A 20,724-nucleotide genomic window follows, 5' to 3' on the forward strand; every position below is an offset into this window, starting at 1 on the left:
TAACATGAAAGAATTTCCTCCTTACATCCAATCTAAACTTCCCGTTTCAGTTTTAACCCGTTCCTCCTTGTCCTGTCACTACAGTCTCTAATGAAGAGTCCCTCCCCAGCATCCCTATAGGCCCCCTTCAGATACTGGAAGACTGCTACGAGGTCTCCATGCAGCCTTCTCCTCTCCAGGCTGAACAGACCCAACTTTCTCAGTCTGTCTTCATACAGGAGGTGCTTCAGTCCCCTGATCATCCTCGTGGCTCTCCTCTGGACTTGTTCCAACAGTTCCATGTCCTTTTTATGTTGAGGACACCAGAACTGCACACAGTACTCCAGGTGAGGTCTCACAAGAGCAGAATAAAGGGGCAGGATCACCTCCTTTGACCTGCTGGTCACACTCCTTTTGATGCAGCCCAGGATATGGTTGGCTTTCTGGGCTGCAAGCACACACTGAAGCTGGCTCATGTTCATTTTCTCATCGACCAGCACCCCCAAGTCCTTCTCCACAGGGCTGCTCTGAATCTCTTCTCTGCCCAGCCTGTAGCTGTGCCTGGGATTGCTCCGACCCAGGTGTAGGACCTTGCACTTGGCATGGTTAAACTTCATAAGGTTGGCATCAGCCCACCTCACAAGCGTGTCAAGGTCCCTCTGGATGGCATTCCTTCCCTCCAGCGTATCAACCGAATGCCAGTTAGGAATTATTTTATGAATAAGGTTTTAAGGTGTCTGGAACAAGAATCATCTTTTTTTTTTTTTTTCTGCAATACAACCACCTTTACCTGGAAGACCTACAACAAGACCAGATCCTCCGAAGCAGTAGCGTAAAGCAGACTGAAAGTGATCTGAAAAAGATTCAGAGTTCAGAATCAAAACTGCCTGCACGGAGTTAATCCTCCCTGACTGGCATGCCAGGTTCTGCTGGAGTCATTTTTGCTCACAAGAATCTGAATATTTCTCACTGTTTTTTTAGTCAAAGTACATGCAAAAAACTGTGGATGGAAATTAAAAAAAGAAAACAAAGTTAGCCAAGTCCCTGATCTTCAAGAAGGGTTCTGACTTTGAGGAAGAAGGGTCTGAATACAAACAGGCATTAGACAAAGAAACCCTACCAAACCCATCAAGAGTGGTTGCGCAGCAAGCTTTCAGGAGTAGCCTACTCCTAACAGTGCACCTATACATTTTGTTTAATGTGAACTGGTACATCCAATTCCTGTTACCAGTGTTGTTTGTTTTCCTTTTCTGCTTTATTAACATCAAACTTTATCTTTTTCATCTTTTGCCTACAGTAAGCTAACCTCAACAATAACAGGATACGTACTCTACAATAATTATGGGGAGTTGGGAAAGGGAAAAATTGCTTCACAAGTGACATAATCAAGCTTACAATACTCAGAAGAAAGTAAATAAACAAGTGACAGAGAAAACTGGGCATAGTGACTAGGTTAACTGTTATTTCTCCTACAATCAAAGAACTGCACTGGAGCACTGGGTGGGAGGAGGGCAGCCGCTTTATGTCGCTTCTGATTTTGTGGTACAGCATAGACTGAATTTAAGCATGGACAATACTTGGCTTGATATTTCAGTTATCAAGAGGCAAACAGCAACTGAGGTAAAAAAGAATTTAAATATCAGCTTCTGTCCTCTCTTGAAATTTTGCTCATTGTAACTCAGTTTAAAACCCAAGAAACTTCATTGACTTCAGACCCAAAGCCTGTATTTAAGCCTAGAATGGGTTACTCATCTCTGGAATTCAGCATGTGCCTTCAAAGCACTTTGAAAGAAAAATAGCTGAGCAATATAAAGCATCAACTAAACCTTGTAGTCGGTACTTTTCTTCAATAAAAGACTGAGAACAGATCATATACTTTGGATTGAAGTGTGATTTTTCCGACAACTTCACATGATGTTTAAATGCTTTAGATGTAGAACAACCCACATGGATCACTGTGTTTCAACTTGTCCATTGTTCCCTAAAAAGGTGATTATATTATGGTACTGATAGACTTCCGTAAGTATCCAGTTTGTGTGTCAGTGAGATTTCATGGCAACACTTACGAAAAAGAGAAGGAAGAAGGGAGAGAAAGGCAAAGGGGGTGTAAAGGGGGAAGCCCTCTCCGACTGTCTACTCTGCAAAGGATATGAACTGCAGAAAAGAGGAACCATGTCAGCAAATGCCAAACCAATGTGATACCTGCCAAACCACACCTTATCCTTCTCAATCAGCAAAAAAAAAATATCCGCTGCCTGATTTCTCTTACCTCACCAATAAAAGGCTAGGCTTTTTTCCCTTATTAGGACAGTCTCCATGCTGTAAAATTCTGGCTCTAGTAAGTGGCTTTAACAATATGTGCTGCACATCAGCACAAAAAGAAAGCAACTAATAAAAATAAAACACAGGAGGAGAATAAAAGGGCTGAGTCCTAAATTAAAAGGGACGACATCAGCTTAGTTTGAGCTCCAAAATTTGATCATAGATTTTATGAAATGGAGAATTAAAATTGGAATGGATAAATGCATGAAGGCTAACATTATACAGATATATAATTATAAACTTGGCCTTGCAGCTACTTATACACGTAAGAAGACTTGCTGAAGTCAAGGAGACATTTTTACTACACAGTTCAAAACATACATCAAATTTCAGTACATGAAAGCAGTGCAAAGAAAGGGGGGGGGTATGTTTTCTTTAACAAAATAAAATGTGAAAAGTATGAAAAGTTACACTCAGGTAGGTAACCATGTTTCAGTTATTTCAACTGATTTGTGGAAGTGGTTTTCTTGGTTGGGTTTTTAAACATATGGTTTTGGATTATCTAGTTTACCGCATCTGCATTATACGGACATATATGCATATATATGGCCAGAAGAACACAGAGGGCCTAAAATAATCACCAAAGAATTGGTCCTTTTGAATCTCTTTGTTTTACTCTGAACTGGGAACCGAGTGAATGGGAAGGCCTGGGACTGCAGGTTTGCAGGAAAGGGAATGACAAGGGTATGAAGAAGCAGGATGAACTTCTGCCACCCCCATCCCACACTAGTTGAACACCTATGCCAACAGTGTGACTGTGGAGGAGCTATCTGAGTTTAAGATCTGCACTAGCAATGAATTCTGTAGTTTTGCTGAAGCAGAAGAAAAATCCCTTGTCAGTGTGAAGTGGCATGGAAAATGTCCAGAGCTGTTTTATTTTAATACAGAGTGAAGCAAGAAGGCAAATCCTACAATATTTTTTTTAATTTTAACTTTTTTCTTTAAAATGTAGGTCGATTTGAATCAAAATATAAAAAAATAAAACAGAACGTTTTATTTCAAATTTTAAAGTATTTCCTTTTCATTTATAGAGAAACCTAACATGAACTCCCAACCAGTTCTGCTCTGAACTCCCAATTCTGCCCAGAACTCTGACAATTTTTCTTGGTTTTGCTAAGTTTACCTTCAGTCAGAAACATTTCCCGTAGCTCATTTCAGGTATTTAGATTACAGAAAGCAGTACCAGGTTGAGTCTGGTATCTCTTGCCACTGTCCTGGCTTGAACCAAGGCTTGCACAGGGTAGTCAGGGTTTTCATTAAACTCTCCAGAGTCACTTGTTTCTGACAAAATACTAGAAATTTGATTCTCACAGAGTCATGACTTCAGGTTCAGGTGGATATCTAAAACCTCACACAGATCAATCCATCTTCATGCTCTCAACACTCAGTGCCTTCGTTATGCTGGAAGAAAGAAAAGCATCTTTCACTGTGGTAAGAAAGTTGTGAAATCTCACAGATGTTTCCTTATACATCTGTCCTTTCTCTGCCATAATGTTTCTTTCACTGAAGATAATCTCACTCAAAAATGTTTTAGTTTTTCCACTAAATTTCTTCTGATCCATAAGAAGAAAGTTCCTAAATCTAGCAACAAAATCTCGAACTGGACATTCAGTCTTCAATAACCTCTGTTTCTGTTGTTGTGTAAACCAGACACAAAGCACATGCATTGCATTCAGGTGGTGACAACTAATACATAAAGAATGCTTCATATACATAGAATATTGTTGTTACAGTATTTAACATAAGTATGTGGGTCCACCCACAGACAAACATATTTTCATCAAAACCCCTCACCATCCCAAGTGATTCAAACTTCATTCCAAGACAACAGGCATTGAAGTGCAACATGGATATAAACATTACAGCTCACAAACGGACAGGGCATTGTTAAGAAAACTGCCTGTTTCTTGACCCATGGCACACTTGTCACTGTTGGGGAAGTGCCACTTTCAGAAATTGACTGAGATTCTTACCTTTCAAAATGTAGACAAATAGGGTCACTACAGGCCTTGTGCATCTGGTCTATAGTTGCATTATGCCCATCTTATATATATCAGTAATGTAAGTAAGCTTTTACAAACTAAGAATTCAGGCCATTGCCCACTGGGAAACTGAAATGAAAAGCATGACCAACAGAGAAATCAAGAAAGAAGGAAAGAAATGGCTTCAAGTGAAAAGGAAAAGCATCAAATTTTGAATCAGAATTAACCAGATAACATACTATCACCAAAACTGCTGCTGTCTGTGGAAAAGTGTCCCCTTCAACACTTCTTCTAACAAGACCTATTTGGTTATCCGTATTGAGCATCCAGCCAAAAACCAGAAAAGATAACTTACATCATAATGAGAAGACTGAACTTCCGACAATCAAACTGCCCATGAATAACCTGTGAAGTCTGAAGGAAGGTTCCAATTTGCTGGGAGAAAACATTCTACCTGTTAGCAAAGACAATTCTGCTTTCCCTAGAAACTTGCACAGTAAACACTTTAGTGTCCAGCGAAGTGAGCCAATTCCATCCCTATACATTTATTAAGCAGTCTTTAAATTTTCAGGCCAACCGGAATGATTTCTTGGCAGTGGTGAGAGCTTCTGCTTTTAATTTCTAGTGTATCAAATGCTAACAGGATTATATCCAGCTATTAAGCAATTACAAATTTTTCTACAAATACTTTAAGTATGCTGAGAGCATAGAGAGTATCTTTAAAGGATGCAGCTGAAACAGTCATATAAAGGGGCCATTAGAGGACATTTGCAGAAAGTTAGCAATCGCATTGCACCTCATTCAAAACAGTGCATAACAGCCTCCTCCTTTTCCTTGGAGAGTCTTCAGAGAGTTAACTTATAAGGATTTTAATACTCCTTTTCTTTTCCATTACAATTTCCTGAGAAGACATGAGCACTTGGAATGATTACGTTATGCCTCAGCCTGGGAAGGGAGGTATTTCATCATGTATTTCACTGAGCAATGCTTTGAAGAAGCCTTTGTGGGTAATGCTAAAGGTGTCTTCCCTGCTTTTGGCCTGAGGTCACAGAGATGTTTGTTAAAAGGGAATAAATCAGTTTCCAAATTTTGGCCACACATTTGATTTCTGTTAAAGAGTCCTACCCAAAGAAAGCCTTGGTTTTTTTTCCCCAAATATGCTGCTGTGAGTCTTGACAAAAGAAAACACATATCTGATTGTCAAGGTGTGATTGCTCGTTTAAAAGTTGCTACAGGACACAAATCTCCCAAGGTACAGGAGACCAACTATATAGTAGTTAATCATGCTTCTAGAGAAGAGGATTTAATTGTTTTCACTCAAATATAATTTCACGGACTGCAGTGAACTCAATTCACATAACATAATTGTGAGTGTAACAGTGTATGCAAGCTAGGGCATTCCCCGTAGCACTTGCTCAATGCTTCAGAGATACACTAGGCATAAAGTCAGCACACTGCTGGTTACCTCTCTCACCCAAAAGGGAGTGGAGGAGAATCTCTCTCAGTAAGTATATCCAATTATTTCTAATTTTTTAAACAAAACAGCCAGACCTTAACATCTAGCTAAACCAGCCCCAGTGCAGACCAGTGAAAGGGTCTGAAGGTTTCAGCTTGGGTCACTGAACCCAAAACCAGTTCCCCACTGTAGGTATCAAGAATCAAGGCTTCCATCATTTATATCAGCACTAAAGTGCCCAAACCTAGCCCACTTTGCCCTGTCTCCTCTCTTCCTTTTCCCTCACACTGGCTGCAGAGAAACTGATGCTCTGCCACGGCTGCTCCCAATTCCCGTACAGCAGTATGGGAGGGCTGGCAACTGTGGCTTGTGTCTGTATTCCACCACAAACCAACACAAAACAAACCCATTTGACACTCTCTTAGTTAAATTATTATTTATTGCCCAATTTCTGAAATCATGATGAAAGATTTCAGATTCCTGGAAGGGACTTCTTGGAGGGGCTGGGTTTCAGAAATCCCTGAGCAACCTCTCCCTCCAAAAGCACAGTATTTCATGCTGGAAAATCAAGAAACAGGCACCGAGGAGTCCCAGTTGCTTTTCAAAACCTCACCCAAATTTTAAACAAAACCCTGACATAAATAACAGCATTTTAGTGACTTAGTAGTGTCCTGTTTCCCACCCCTCAACACATAAAGCAGACAAACAAAACAGCAGCACAAGATCCAAATAAAGCAGATAATTTCTTTGGCTGTGTTACAGAGACTAATTGATTTTCTTCCACTTCCACAGTCAGAGATGAATGTGCCATGAGGACTTTTGCTCAGTGAATTAAGCAATCTCAGTTATCTGAAAGCTTACATACAAATTATGAAACTTCTGCAAACTTCCCATTAGCAGAACTCCAATTAGCAACCAGTCTTTCCAACATATCCTTCTGCTACTGAACAAAGCAATTAAAATTCTACAATTCAGGTAGGAGAAATGCATAAATGCAAAGGCTTTTCCTTTAGACAATAGAGCGCAATCTAGCAAAAAGAAGAGCAAAAGAACACAGTCTGCATTCAATACTTATTCCCCAGTTCATCCAGCTTCCCAACTTACTACACCATTCTGTTCCTGTTTCCCATCGCCAACATCCAGCATTTCCTACACAACACCAAAAGGCTAAATCCATACAGATATCATAATAAATAGGCAACTCACTTGGAAAGGCTTGACAAGTTCTGCCTGCAGTATGATCTGCTGATCATGTCTGCAGCGTATGAATCAGTGCAAACTGCTGCCAGCTCCAGGGAGCAAATGGACGGATGATCAGGGCGTGGAATGAGATAATAAAAATGCCATTATCCTTTCAGGCATGCGAGACTCATTGGATGCTCTTTCCACCCCACAGGTTAACCATTTGGTCGGTCCTGTAGCTCCCCTAATGACACTATTTGCCTATTGTCAAGATCATAATCTATCTTGTATCCTCCTCCTCTCCCTTCACTTGCCTTTGCTCTGTGATCGTATGACTCTTTTATTTGTTTTTTTTTTACTGTATTCTCTCTAATAGATCCTCTTTGCTATGTCTGGGTCCCCATCACAGAAATTCCTGCAGACTCTCAGCTGCTCAAGTTGACCAACAAATGCCTGCTTCCTGTTCAGCTTTCATAAGAAGCACTGCTGTTTAGCAAGCTTGTCTGAGCACCAAGCAGCCTGAGCAGACACTGCACAGAGATGCCTTCACAAGTATTTCTTGTAGGAAGCTCACATTCCAGCCTGCCAAGAGATGATGAGGGGCAAGGATCCAAATATAAAGCAATGGTCCAGGAAAGAGTCCTCCTTTTTGATCATAAGTCATTGCCTAAGCATTTTGCAGGCACTTGAACCCAACCTAACTTGTGAAAGGTCAAGCCTGATCAGATGGCTCAAAAGACTGGAGGGTGATTGCCAAACAGGAGCAAATTTAGGGAGGTGAGAAGCAGATGCAAGATCAACTGCAGTCCAGGTAAGAACATCTTGTATCTGCAAAGGGATGAAAACCAGGGCTGGAGCTAAATCCAACCTAAGAGACTCTCCTCAATGCTCTTCCATCTAATCCAGTGAATGAGGCAGGAAATAGAAATGCAAAGTAAGTAATTTAAATACAGGCATCATCAGTTACCATGATTTTACATGCTTGGCTCTCATACCCCTTTAAGCCTACATATGCGAGTAAACTGAAACAGCTTACTATGCAGTGCTGCAGCCATTACACCCTAGGATCTGATCTTGTTAAACCTCATAAATTACAAGAGTGGGTGTGGATGGATTAGTACTCCAAAGGGAAACCTCTGCTGCAAGCTCGCCCTTCTACGGGAAGGAGTGTGGGGGTTCAGTAGGTGGCACTCTTACCTTGACATGAGCGCCAAGGCAATCCTCTCTGCAGGAAACCAGGGAGGATGCTGGATGTCAAAGAAATGTCAAACTTGACAGGTTTTTTTTCTCAGAGCTTGCAAGAAACCAACATCTGCATGCTTGAGGCATTGATACTCATTTATGTCCTGCTCAAGTCCTGCAGTCAATAACCAAGATTTTTAACTCCCAAAATCTCCCTCTACATTTTCAAGGAGATAGATTTTTTGCGAAAAGGTATGAATTCTGTGCTTTATAGATAGGTGAACTATTCACATGTACAGGCTCAGTTTCTTGCACACTCAGAAACAGGTCTGAAATACTCCAAGAAGTTGCTATTTCTTCACGTAAACCTTCTGCAGCCCCAGCACCTTGTTCTAAAGTACATGCAAAAAACCTCAATTTTCTAGTGTATAAAATATACTGGAATTCTGGTCTGAAATAGTGCTGACTGCAAAGAATGAAAACCATGGATTCCATTTCTGTGATTGCAGAGAGATCTACAAGTGAGATGACAGATGGTATAGCAGGCAGGCCATCTCCATTTCTTCTTACCTCAAGGGAAAGAGGACATGTAAGGCAGTGCAAATGTGTACAGTCCTTAAAAAAAAGCTGGTGAGAGGGGAGTCATTTTTCCCTCTGGAACAGCATTAGTAAAAGAAAGATTATATTGTCCTGCCAAAATACATATTTTAATCAGATGTCAGATGTAAGAGTTGATGTTTCACCTTCACTGCGCCCATCAGTCATAAGACCCATTCAGCTGAGGAACATCACTGTTGTAACAAGAGCTATAGGGACATTTGTGATTCAGTTTGCAGCAGAACAAAGGCTCCTCCAAAGCCAACACATGCAATTTCAAGCATTAGCAGAGTTGGGTGAGGAGCCAGCAGCTCCGTAAGTTTACATCAAAGCAGAAGTGATTCCCCGAAAGAGTCTGACATAGACAAGATTTTTCTGTGCTTACCTGTGAGGGGAAAAAAAAAATAAAAGAAAAATGTAGGAGGAGGATCTGAGTCTCTCCTAGATCTTTGCACTTAATAATCTATTATTTCAAAGCCAAATGTTTGCTGTTTACTTTTTTCAGTACCTTAACGGAGAGAAATACTCTCAGTACACTGTAGCCCTGAGATGAAGGTCTTGAATATGGAGCAGGAAGAGGCAAATCACCTTCCCTAGGTCATTTCAATTATTCACATGGGCATCTAAAGTATGAAAAATGATGGGAGCAGGAGATGAGTGTCTCAACCTGCTTTCATTGTATATTCTGATGCTTCAGAGATTATTACTTGGTTCCAGGACACCAAAACCCCTAAGCAAGACACTAAAAAGAGCAACTAACTAAACTAGGGCACTTGAGAGATGCCATTCACACCAATGAATTTAAGTCAAATGGCCTCATAAGAATGTAGGCTCATCCATTACTACAAGGAAAGAAATTATAATGCCTTTCCTAGCTTCTCAACGCTAAAAGCAGCAAGATGAGGAGGAGGAAGGAGCCATGAGAGCTTTCCAAAGGAAGTTATTACTGGGAGGTTCCAACATCTACTCATACTAACAATAGGAATGTCCAGAGGTCATCCAGAGAGCCACTTAATGTTTTGTTTGTTATTTTAACCATTCCATATGCAAGTCAGACTGTTCAGTGAGCTGATCACAATGGCCTGGGAATCTTTTTTCCTTTGAGATTACAGTGCATTTAGAACCTGACAGTCACATGCACTGTCCAGCCCATACTTTTCCATGTGTAGCCTATACCTTTCTGTACCTGCTTTTCAACAGTGCATTTGCTGTGCCAGTCACTGTTTTTGCCCTGTTATTCAAATATCTTCATGCTTCTTTAGCTCTTTGTTTAGTCCTTTTCCAAGTTGAGACAGTTTTAAAATGGACAGGCACATAACTTACAGAAATATATCTGATTTGTTTCAGAGACAGTAAATAGCTCACCCTGCACTGCCTCTCCTCTGTGCCACTAGTCTGAAATAAGTAGGCAGACTTGTAGTGAATTTTGCAAAGCTACTGGCATTTTGCAAGAGAAACACAGCTCTGTTTTTTATGAAAATCCATTCTAATGACATGAACATCTGCTTCTTGTTTGAAGAATATTTTTAACTGTTCCCTCCCTGGGAAAATAAAAGATGCCACAGTCTCTTTCATGTTCTCATGGAGTAGACAAACTCAGTTGGCTTTTTTAAGGTCTGTTCTGAAATGCCCCAGTAGAGTTCATTGCAGGGAATTCAGTGTATACATCTCACAAGGCAAAAAGCGTCTGCATTCACCCTCCTGTGAGATTTCACTGTAGGACATTGGCATGAGCAGGTACTTCATTTCACAGATGAACAACACTTGGCACATTAAATTGTATGCAGCAGGTAAAGTCTGGCAACCCCTACATAAGGTCTTGGAGTAATCTCTTGGGTACTCATAAAAACAAGGCTATGTACTTCATCATTAAATAATGCTGGCTTGTCTCTTACTATGTTTTGTGTGTTTTTTTTCAAGTCCAGTTCTAAATATCACAAGTTCTAAATATCACTAGGAGATTCTGCCATTTGCCAGTGGTAAGTCTTCTATTCTCTTACAGGGTTCAGTACTAAGAAACTGTCCTATGGCTATGACATCTACTCTTCCCTTTATTTTTTAACTGTAACCTGTAGTTATATCCATCTGGATACCTATTAAGAACAGCAGCACAAAAACTTTTAATGCATTCAGTGAAACCTGCTATTCAGTGAAAATACTTACACAGCCATATAAGTAGATATCTGTATTAAAAGACTTACTTGGATTGGAATATGTAGTTGTGGGGTTGGACATATGCGTATGCAAATCACGGAGTCACATGCAAACAGAGTTTGCATGCTCACAAGGACACATTATCATGTAATTAATGCCTTAGCAGACAACAGAGCTACTTTTTGCATAGACGAGTTCTGCAGGATTAGGAACACAAACCTGTTACGTTAAAACTCAAAATCCTAAAGCCTGAAATTGTAAACACTTGCAATAATGCACTTCCAGGTACTGAAGACCCATATAGAGCCCATGCAGAACTCAAACGTATCTGATGTCTGCTTTGGTGGGACAGGCTGGCCTTGGACGCACAGGCAGAAGTTTGGTCCTCTGCAGGGAATTTTCTCTGACTGTCATCAATTTTTGACACACTAATATTATCTCGCTTCTCACATGGAAAAGTTACTGACTGTATGTATGGCTGTAGCAGTAAACAAAGCAAACTCTAAGACAAGCATTAAAATGATATTCCAAGGAGAACTTCCACTGTAAAATGAAACCTGATTAGAAAAACATATTTGCTGGTGCTTGCATTCTCTACCAGTTACTTATAGGGCAATGCACAATCCAGAAATAAAGCAGCATAATATTTCAAGGGTGTGATAGACTATTTCAACCAAAGCATAGCTTTTGTTTTATGCCATGTTTTCACCTCTTTCAAATAAATACTAAGATCCAAACGATAGCCTCCATATAACAGCCAGGATATAGCTACCTTCTGGTAATTTGAGCAACTGAAATAGAGGAAATTGGATGAGGGAAGCAATCACAAAGGCTATCTTTGCCTCCTCTCCCTATGCTCTGGCAGTGTCTCTAGTGACAGTCAGACTCTGGTCCCCTCCTGCTCTGAGCAGGAACCCATTTCTCTCCATGTGCCAGCAGCAGCAGAGTTAAAGGCCACCATTTCTCCATTCACTTTTGCACCCATTCTTTCGTGCTTTGTGTATTTCAGGGACACATGCCAATACTCACAGCAATAAAAAGCAATCTATTATTTTGGCTGGCAATTTTTAAAATTTGCTGTCTCTCTTGTGCCTAAACTGTAGCTTGCTTGGAGCGATAACTGCTATTAATAAATTTCAGCTTTAGCAATGCTAAGGATAGTACCCAAAGCTCAGAAATGCATGATTGGAGTTGTAGGAATTCTCCTCATAGCAATGTAGGATAGCACTTGCAGAGTCCACTTAGCCACAAAGGCCAGAAAAACCCACAATGTGGCAAGTGTGATACAAACACAAAGGATAGATGCATCTCTAGCTGAAAGAGGTTATGCCTTAATTTTGCTGCTGCGCAGGCATAGGTAAAAGCCTAAGCCAAAGCTCCTTAACAGACACCCCAGTAAAAACTAGTAAATTCATGAAGTGTGAAGCATGGGATCTATTCACCCTTGTGTGTCACCACACATTAGCAAGAGCATCCACTGTCTCACTTCAGCTTGAAGCTGTGGTCCAAGTCCAGGCTTCAAGCCTGATCCTTCTCTGCTGGAAGAGTTTATATAAATGTGTGTACAGGCACACATGCACGCAGCTCTGGAAAGAGAGGAGCATTTCCTGCTGGGCCAATTTATGGACACGTTCCTGTACCAAAACCTCCTATCTTATGATACTCTGAATTTTACTGGTGAACAGCATCCAAGCCCTGCTCAGGATCTCACTTCACAAACAACACAATAAACTGAGCTAACAAAAGCCATCCGAATTCCACCGAAGGCAGCGACTGTTCAACAGCTTATGCCACTTGAACAGCTCAGAGGTATTCCAAATACAAACCTCAGCTAGAAATACTGAGTTTAGGCCTTTCTTATCTCTGAATTTAGCTAAAAAATATTAAGTTGGAGCCTTGACCAGGACCCTGCCTCATGCAGATTGATGATCAGTTATATCCCTATCTCATTTTTCATATTTGTTTTAATGTCTGGTAACGGCCCATAGCTGTTTTGGAAGGGGCTTTATTTCACTAGTTGCACAGGGGTTACTGACTAACCGGATGCTCCCAGGAACTTTTGGAGAGCAAACAGTGTCAGTTTATTTAATAACTTTCAAAGTGAAACTAAAATCTTGTCCAAATCATGTCTCCTCTGATTTAATTAAAACGCACCACACATACTGCACTGCTCTGTTAATCATTAACAAAGTTAATTCAAGGCAGAAGATGAGTCTTTTCTTTCCTTCAAAAGCCTCCAGCCAGAAGAAAACTTCAAAAAACGTTCCAAAAAAAGGACCAGTACAGTATGATTTTTGTTAGAATGGTCAACACACCAGTGTGTTTCTTCCCCCTTCCTCTGTATTTCTGATCCCTATAGGAATGCATGTTAGAAAGGCTGGTTTTTTCTTGCTTGGAAAATACCTTTCCTGAATTTTCTAAATATTGCCTGGTATTTGCGTCAGTATGACAGTCATTGGGTTTGACAGGAATCAGATTGCTGAACCCACACAAAAATGCTTTGGAAATTAGGGGCTAGTTATATGTTCAGTTTCATTCAAATTCACTTTAACAAATTGGCAAGGAGTGAATCTGAACCATCCCTGTCACCCCTTCACTTCTATGGTTCATACAGAGGCTTCTTCAGCATGCTAATCTCTATCCTAACTTTTAGACTCACTCACAACTTCTGCTGTCTGATAAATCTCCTTAGCACTCCTGTCCCAATCCATTTTCACTTCCAAGATGACCTAGCAACCCATGAAAGTTATTCTCCCTGTGCAGCAATCCTTTCCAGTTTCTTCCAAGGAGGAACCAAATAGGAAATGAAATAGTGTTAGAAGTGTAACATTTTGTTGACTATTCAAGAAACAGGATACATCCAACATATTTTTCCAACAGATCTCCTTTTTTGAAGGAAAAAAAAAAAAAAAAAAAAAAAAAAAAAGAAAACAAAACAGAACAAAACAAAAGGAAAGGAAAGGCTTTCTTTCTTCACTTTCTTCTGGTCTTACGGAAACCTAAACACAAAATCTTCCAGCCTCACTGGTGCTGTTGTTACCTAATGGGATTTCCCTCTTGAAAGCAACAAAGGATCAAGGCTGAACACTTCCACAAGGCCTGTCATATCAGATCAGGATGGCATTCCATCAAGGATGGATTCTTGCCTCCAGCCATGGCTCACGCCTAATGGTTTAGAGGAAAGCAATGGGGAAATAAAAAAAGGCAAACCACACTGCACCTGGTCCGCTGAGCAACGATCTCCCTCTCACAGCAGAATTCCCTCTGCCCCCTGCAGGCAGGCAGCTGGGCCTCTGATACATACAGGCACTGCTGTCTGCACTGCAGGCTCTTATTGTGGGGTAACACACATAAAAGGTTATCAAGCAGTTAAAATTAAATCCCTATAGATGTTCATTATTCACATAACAGCATGTGCATAAGGACATAATGATGTGGGGACTTAAATTACCCCAGCGTAATAAAAAACCCAGCTAGATTTTTGTTATTTTTCTGCATACTCAAGTGCTAACACTTATTTCTGCACTGAAGTACCTGGAATCTATCGGGATTTAGTAACAAAGACACTGTATATCTACTTCCTAGCTCCTCCTGTGGCTCTAAGGTCACACCTTACACTATCAGGATAGGCCAAGCCTGAGCAAAATCTCAAGACCATATTTCTTCCCATTTACACTGTAAACCTCCCAAGTCCGCATGAAGGGGCTTGACCTGTTTGCAAAAGGACAACCCAGTGTGCTTGAGCCTCCAGACTTCACGCATGCTACCCAGAGGCCCTGGGTGAAGACAAGTGCATGCACTGTTACAACCATACCCCATCTGAGTGCCTCCTGAGCACAGCCCAGAATGGCAAGAAGCGAGCACCATGGATGAAAAGCCTTGTACCAGAGGCCTAAATGCTTTAGCATCTGAGCTCTTAACCAAACAGGTGAAACGATGTGAAGAAAGCCTTTCAGCTCTGATCTTCTGCTGAGCACGCTCAAGCCCCCAGCACCTATGCATAAGCCCTGGGCTCCTCTGCCAGCTCTAAACCTTGAGCAGCTCAGGAGGCAGACCCACGGGAAGAAAGAAAATGGGCAGATGAAACCCTTTACACTGTACATGGGTTGGTTTTTTTATTTTTATAGGTTTGTTTTAATTTTTTAACATCTTATTAAGGTAGCCATAATTAAATGCATTTTTAAACAAACATCTATGTAGATGAAAAGTCTGTCTCAACTCTTCGCCATTATTGTTCATGGACATAGGACAGCATCGTCATCTGCTCAGCAGCCAGTGACCGAGGGATGAAGCAGCGCCATGGGGTGACAGGTAAAGTCCCCAAGCTGTAAGACTGCTTATCACAGTAGGGTTAAGTTCCTCCTTCAAAACCTACCCATCCACCATCACAACATCCTAAAGATTTCTGGGCACAGACTGGGGAGATGGGTCATATGATGAGGGTAACCTCAGAGACACGTGAGCAGGGATAGGGTGGCATGTATTCCCCATACCTTCTTTTCTGTGGGTGTAACACAGGAGCTCACATGAGGGCTTTAAACATGTGCCTAAGTAAACATCCAATCAGTTTATCAGTCAGCTCAGTAAGAGACTGAGAAAAGCCTCCCAGATTTGATAGTAGGAAAAGCAAATAAAAGCATTCACTTGTGTTTAAGGGAAACTTATGAATACAGAACTATTTCCTTCCCACCATCTTTAAAACTCTATTGTTGGACCACTCTCACAGGGATTGGCACCCCTGTACAACTGTCCTGGATCTGTCATGTCACTGCACAGTGTTCACTGAGGCTTGATTTGGGTATGAAAATACACTTTTCCTAAATTTGCACTACCCAGTCAATTTTTTCAGCATGCTGCAAGATGCAAAGAAAGGGCCTGAACCTCACCTATTCTTTTGCTAGGCAAAGAACAGGCAAATCTTCTTTGACATTCCTGAGCACAAAAGAAGCCTTTACCAGCTCACATTGCTGGGGTGGTCTTGCATCCTCTGCAATATACCACATTTCCCATTCAATTCCTCATATTATGATGAAAAAACGGTCAATAAATGGCTTAAGAAAAATGTCGCCTTTTCCACCAAACAGCTGGCAGACTTGTCATAAGGAGATTTAAATATCATAGCTATCGAAAGGGTCAGTAATAGTCCAACTTGCATAGACAAATATCGACCACTGACTACACAGAAAAATAATTTTCACTTTCAAAAGGAAAATCAGCTCTCCAGATCTGCCAAAAGCTGCAGCCTGGGATCTAGAGCTGTGGCTATAGTTTCATAACAATGTTTTGTGCCCTTAGAGAAAGCTTCAGAGCATCATGTTTTATGAATAAACTTCATGGGATGGGAAGGGTTCCAGGAACTCCTTCTCCACAGGCTTGTATGGGATTTAGAGGTTCTGAAGAGATTAATGCATATGCAGTATTACAACCTTCCTCCTGAAATAAGTCATTATAACAGGGTCTTACCTTTCTAGTCTAAACAACTTACATTTGGAAAGTAGGCATTTTCATCATTCCAAAATGCAGGCAACTGGAGATAAACCCATTCCTAGAGCACCATCTTTGCATTTACAGAGCTTCTGACCAACATTTCCAGGTTTTCAGAGTCATAACTACCAACATCACACTAAAACGGCCACTAGACACTTTTATTCACTAAAACTCTTCGAAACTATTAAAATAATGTTTCCAATAAACATTGCAGAAAACTGTGAAAGAGAGAAATCAGAAACATTTTCAGAAACTTGGCAGAGTTTCAAACACTTTTAATACTTGAGAACAATCTTTTTTTCCTTTCAAAAAAGGCTTGCAAGCTTTTTCACCAGCATTCATTCATTTACACTGAAGCTGATGTGAAATTCTAAGCTTAAGACTAAACAAGGACTTCAGGATTTGTCCCTGTAGAAAGCAGAAAAATCCCATCAGCTCCAAATGCCAACGTAGAGCCTAAAAGCAGAATGGACACATTAAACAGAATTTGTCACAGTCTGCCAACAAGTAAGCTAACTATTGATGAGATGTTCTGTGATAAAACTGAGCTCTTTTTTAAAGTTGGAGTTCTTGAGAAGACTGTTTCAGGTGCTGATAAGCCAGATGCTATCTTAGCAAGAGCTTCTAAAGCCTCCAAGTAGCTCAGAAATCAATCAAGGATCTTTGGACTTTCCCAACGTGTTTAGAGAGGAGAAAGGGAGCCAAGATGCATACTTCTGATACGCTCATTTAAACTGTCAAGGACACTGATACTTGTTCGAAGTACACTGCATAATGAAGTCCAAATCGATCTTGTGGTGGGTGGTTAATGGGTTCATGTCTAGTATAGTGACAACATGGGATTCATAACAGGCGACCAGGTTTCTTCCTCATGGCCAGGTTGGGCAGCCTGTCTGAGGTCAATGGTGTAACTGAGGTGGTGATTACAAAGGGATGCTGTTCACAGGGCATCCTGCTCCCCTCCTCCTCACCCACGTGTCCCATCCACCCATCCTTATATACAAGGAGGACCTGACAGTGGTGTGTGCAGTTCATGTGGCAGCAAACCAGCACCCTGAGCCACACGATGGGAGTGTGGGTGCTTAATGTAACTAAGACAGATGGGAAATACGCAACTACAAGAAACACATGTGGTTATATGGGTTTCACCCTGCACTGTGGCTCCATGTGTCTCAAGCAAGCCTCAGCAAGGCACCCCTATGCACTGTGGAAGAGACCAACAATAAGTAAGTCCTGCCTGGCCAAGCACCATCAAGGGCAAGGATTACTTCTGCATCACTTGATAGGATTTAAATGTACATCTGTAACACTTGGGATCTTATACAAAACTAGCTGGCCTAGACCAGTTCCGAACCCAAAGAATAGTGTATAACAGACATTTTGGGGGTGTAAGAAACTATACAGAAAAGAAACAAGCATAATGTGATCCTTCAATGGTATTTTATTCCTATCAGGATTATTTGATAATACATTCCTCATAAATGCAATCCCTTTTCAAAAGCCAACTTTGTCCACACCCTTCTATTTGAATCCCAAATACATTTTTAAAAGCGTACTTCTCAAACCCCAAACCCTAGACACTCTCAAATAACCAAATCAAATTATGGTATGTTTTCTTTCTCCATTCTTCCTTAGGAGGAAAAATATGAATAATAATAATAATCTCTAGACAGGAGAATATTTTATATTTACATTTTTATAATTCACAAAATCAAATAGGGACACTTTTTGAAACATCATAACATTTTTGTTATTTTTTTCCTCTAAAATCTTCCCAGAAAAAAACTCATCTACAGTAATACATAACATACAAAATTTCAGGGGATACAAAATTCTTTAGAGAACGTCAAGGGAAATAGATTCAACTGGGAAGATAAGCCTGATCCTTAATTGTGACCTGGCTACTCCTGATGCATGTGACAAGGCTTAAGAGGTTAAATGTGGTTCTGACAGGAGTACAGTGAGTTTTTGTTTTTAGAAACTCTACATTTAATTGAAATGAGAGATAAAGAAAATGATTCTTTGATGAAGGATGAACAGGGTCTGGCTTTAGGCATTTTCTTATCAAGATGGCCATGTTCAGAACCCACCCACCAACATACCAGAATCCACTGTTGGCAAATGCTACATGCAAAGGCATTTCCTGCGTTCTGACTTTCTAGCTGAGTGCCAGATGCTTCATGATCTTTCCTTAAAAGCACAGTTAAAAGAGTGGGTGTTCAGAGCCTTGCCCAATCTTGCATGGCCTATGTAAAGACCAGGCAGCATCCCAGCCATATGCTCAGCATCAATCAGACAGTAGTCTCTTCTTTATTCTCAGGAGTTCCCTGGCCCAGTAAAGAGAGGGCCAAAGGACTACTCTTTCTACCTTACAAGCTGCATTTGTAGTTTGTAAACTAAACCTGATAAATTAAGTAGCAATTATTGTGGTCCCCATCCACGTGATGTGCCAAAATATCACAATGAAAGGAAGAACAAACGTTATTTTAAATAGTAAACAGCAGATGAAATGCCTAGAGAGAGCATTGTGGTTTCCTTCAACCTACAGTATTCTCTACCTACACCACTTCCAACAAGTTACTTCCAGCTTTCTCTCCTATTACCTTTAATATGTGATAAGATAATTACTAATGTGAAATTCTCCAAAAGCACTTACCTTCACTTAATAGTGGAATACTGTTTCAAAAGTAGGAGTTAGAACCTACATAAAAGGTTTTCTGTCTAAACACTTCTACAGGCAAAAATTACAAAAGCTATAAGTATTCAGTCCCTACCCAACAAAACAACCGAAACAAGCACAGGCTAGCAGTTTTGAACCTGCTAATACTGAATAAAGAAGGATAGCTTTCACCCAGAGGTGAAACACACAAAGCTCAAGTGCAATTTGCATGAGCAACTTAACAGACAGATCAGAAATAATTGTACAGTATGGCTGGCTAGCAGTATAACAAGCTCTTTTCATATATATATACAAAATCCCTACTTATAATAGTAGCCTTTGCACGCACATTCCGTATTATTTTGTGTCAATCTGACATATGTTATTGTACATGCCCATCTACAAAAATCAAGCACATAGAAAAGGAGAAAAACATGTTATGGTAAGAATATACCTCCAACATTCCAAAATCAGTTTGCCAAAGCCTCCTTAATTCTGCAGTCTTGGCCCTATGCATTACAGTCGTTTGCTACCTGATGAACCGAGATGCATGCAGCATAATGGATTGGAAGAATCAAGACTAAGGGAAAGACATAGCTCCTCTATTCACTGCCTTTCTATGGCAGTGTAATTTAGAACAGGTTTTTCACAGAAGTTACCTCAAAGCAACAGCTTTTTTCCTTAAGACATCACTGAGATCAGAAAATAATGCACTCTAAACAGTGACTGATCTTGAAAACAAATAGGGAATGCCTATCAAATTTTTCAACAATATAATTAAACTTCTGCTAAGGAAACTAGAAACTCTGCATAGAAAAAACTAATTTGTTCCCATCTTTCGAATGCGTCTAAGCCCCAATATCTTGGCTGCATATGGCCAAGCTAACCAAAGGGAACTGCCTGCAATAAAGACATCATTTGATCATTATTTATTTAAGTGTCCTCTGTTGTGGGAATTGCGACACTAAATCAGGATTAAGGGAGACAGGACCAAGATATAAACAATGAGCATAGTATTTACTACCTTATGTTAAGAGTCACTATTTGTTACCTCATAAGAGGCTTAGACATCTCACATAAATTTAGAAAAGGTCCATTTTTTAAAACAAGGGGAAATATTTCCCTATACACTGCTTTACCTTTCTTCATTTGTGAACAGCCTACTCACAAATACAGGTTGGGAAAGAGAGACTGCTTGAGTAAATCAAAACAAATTACTTAGCTATCTCCTCCCATGTGAAGTGGCTCTTCCCTAAAAGGTACACTGGACAAAGCCATTTCCAATCCACCTCTCCACAAAGCCACAATTATCAGTTAGATGCCATGCCTTATTTCTACGTGTATACACTACTGTATCTGACAACCTCCATTCAAGAAAAACATACCTAGTGCAGGTAAAATAAAATAACTGATACTCTTAACAGCACACAAAATTTGCTTGGACTGTTTACCAGCTGAATAAATATATGACACTAAAAAGTTAGGATACCTACACACACACATGTACATTTTGTCCCAGTCAGTCCCAGAGCTCATGTTTAGAGGCCACTACCCACTCTACAGTCTCAGACTAAGACCTAAGAATAGCAACTGGGTTTCTCTGCTCTATGCATTCGTGGCAGGAAGAGCAACACTGCCAGCTTCAGAAAAAGAAAGCAGAGGATGGCCTCATCACCCACAGATATGCACATCAGCTCAAATCCTGCCAGCAGTGATAGGGCTGA

At 40.5% G+C, this 20,724-nt stretch overlaps 1 protein-coding gene across 11 annotated transcripts in view; it reads right to left on the reverse strand.

The window, feature by feature from the left end:
• CALD1 (caldesmon 1) overlaps positions 1-20,724 on the reverse strand; it is a 197,468-nt gene that overhangs the window by 49,629 nt on the left and 127,115 nt on the right. Inside the window, exon 1 of one of the 11 annotated variants that reach the window (XM_061363966.1) lies at positions 6,946-7,203. The exons of the other annotated variants lie outside the window; for them this stretch is intronic. Coding sequence (XP_061219950.1) covers positions 6,946-6,992 — 47 coding nt within the window. The 5' untranslated portion in view covers positions 6,993-7,203. Of the gene's footprint in view, positions 1-6,945; positions 7,204-20,724 lie in introns of those variants that run through there. 11 annotated transcript variants of the gene reach the window in all.

Source organism: Neopsephotus bourkii, unplaced genomic scaffold, assembly GCF_033783945.1.
Source record: "Neopsephotus bourkii isolate Nb327-2 ecotype Australia unplaced genomic scaffold, CSIRO-AGI_Nbou_v1 NB_1183, whole genome shotgun sequence".
Lineage (NCBI taxonomy): Eukaryota > Metazoa > Chordata > Aves > Psittaciformes > Psittacidae > Neopsephotus > Neopsephotus bourkii.